General features: G+C 41.3%; 1 protein-coding gene across 1 annotated transcript in view; it reads left to right on the plus strand.

The window, feature by feature from the left end:
- The window catches only part of DENND5B (DENN/MADD domain containing 5B), a 119,077-nt gene that overhangs the window by 88,870 nt on the left and 28,198 nt on the right, over window positions 1-2,009 (plus strand). The window contains exon 13 of the mRNA XM_011934143.1: window positions 823-904. Within this exon, the coding sequence (XP_011789533.1) occupies window positions 823-904 (82 nt within the window). The remainder of the gene's footprint in view (window positions 1-822; window positions 905-2,009) is intronic.

A 2,009-nucleotide genomic window follows, 5' to 3' on the forward strand; every position in this document is an offset into this window, starting at 1 on the left:
AAAAAAAAAAAAAAAGTGCCTGGTCCTTATGGCCAGAATTTGTACACATTGCATCGTTTGCTAGGTGGTCTTTTGTGATTCGTTTAAAATTTCCAAAAGCAGTTCCAGATTACATAGAAAGAAAACAGCTGGGTCTGGGCACAGTGGCTCACGTCTGTAATTCCAGCACTTTGGGAGGCCAAGGCAGGCGGATCACCTCAGATTGGGAGTTTGAGACCAGCCTGACCAACATGGAGAAACCCTGTCTGTCCTAAAAATACAAAAAAATTAGCCAGGTACGGTGGTGCATGCCTATAATCCCAGCTACTTGAGAGACTGAGGCGGGAGAATCACTTGGACACGGGAGGTGGAGGTTGCGGTGAGCTGAGATCGCACCATTGCACTCCAGCCTAGGCAACAAGAGCAAAACTCCATCTCAAAAAAAAAAAAAAAAAAGAAAAGAAAATAGCTGATTTACTGTGTTAATAAAATAGCCCAGACATAGGAAGACCCCCGTCTCTACAAAAAATTTTTAAAATGAGCCATGTGTGGTGGTGCACACCTGTAATCCCAGTTACTCTGGACAGGGCTATGTTGGGAGGATTGCTTGAGCCCAGGAGGTCAAGGCTGCAGTGAGCTACAATCACACCACTGCACCCTGCACTCCAAGCTCAGTGACAGAGCAAGACTCTATTTTCTTTAAAATTTGTTCTTTGACATTTTGGGCTAGATGATATAAATTGTTAAAATTTTTTCTTATCAAAGCAGTTTCAAAGTATTTAGTATGAACCATGTATATTTTTTATTACTTTTCTAATATTTTGTTGGTATTTTTCTACATAGTTGCCCTCGGACCAGAAAGAAGAAAATCTGAGTCAGGAGTTATGTTGCCAACACTCAGGGTCTCTCTTATCCAGGACATGAGGTATTTGTTATTAATACATGTGTTAGCATGTGATGATAACTTTGAAGTATTTTGTGGCTTTTAACTAAATTGCTCAAATAATTATGGCTGTGTGTATTTTTGGCTTATGTAATTCTGAAGAAAGCATTTTTATGGTTTCATTTATTTTATTTTTATACCATTGTATTGTTTCCTGACATTAAATTCAAATGGAAGATGCAGCTGAGAAGAGTTTTAAAGCATCTCTAAATTTTTTTCTTTTATTTTACTTTAGCGACAGGGTCTTGCTTTGTCACCCAGGCTGGAGTTTGGTGGTGAAATCGCCACTCTCTGCAGCCTCAACTTCCCAGGCTCAAGCAATCCTTCTGCCTCAGCCTCCCAAGTTGCTGGAATTACAGGCACCTGCCACCACACCCAGCTAATTTTTTTGATTTTTACTAGAGACAAGGTTTTTTTTTTTTTTTTTGAGATGGAATCTCACTCTGTTGCCCAGGCTGGAGTGCAGTGTCACGATCTCAGCTCACTGCAACCTCTGCCTCCCAGGTTCAAGTAATTCTCCTCCCTCAGCCTCCTGAGTAGCTGAGACTACAGGCATGTGTTTTTTGTGTTTTTAGTAGAGACAGGGTTTTACCATGTTAGCCAGGATGATCTCGATCTGACCTCGTGATCCACCTACCTCGGCCTCCCAAAGTGCTGGGATTACAGGCGTGAACCACCGTACCCAGCCAAAATGGGGTCTAATGTTGCCCAGGCTGGCCTTGAACTCCTGGGCTCAAGTGATTCTCCCGCCTCGGCCTCCCAAAGGTCTGGGATTACAGATTTGAGCCATTGTGCCCATCCTAAACTATTTTATAGCTTCTTTTGTTCAGTTTTTAAAACTCCCTTAAATACCTGCTGGCCACCGATACAGAAGAAAAAATCTGCAAATAATGGCAGGATATGTGGCAGAACAGTTGCATCAGCTAGACTTAGTTTGAAGCAAATACAGATCTGAGAATCATCACTTGCAATTACTGTTAAGAAATCATTAGAAGACATCAAGATACCTAACACAGATTTATTGAATGAGGAAGGCAGAGGCTTTTATCTTTTAAATATTTTAGGTACAATACTTAGTCAACCCTTA

The sequence above is a fragment of the Colobus angolensis genome, unplaced genomic scaffold (genome assembly GCF_000951035.1).
Source record: "Colobus angolensis palliatus isolate OR3802 unplaced genomic scaffold, Cang.pa_1.0 Scaffold131, whole genome shotgun sequence".
Lineage (NCBI taxonomy): Eukaryota > Metazoa > Chordata > Mammalia > Primates > Cercopithecidae > Colobus > Colobus angolensis.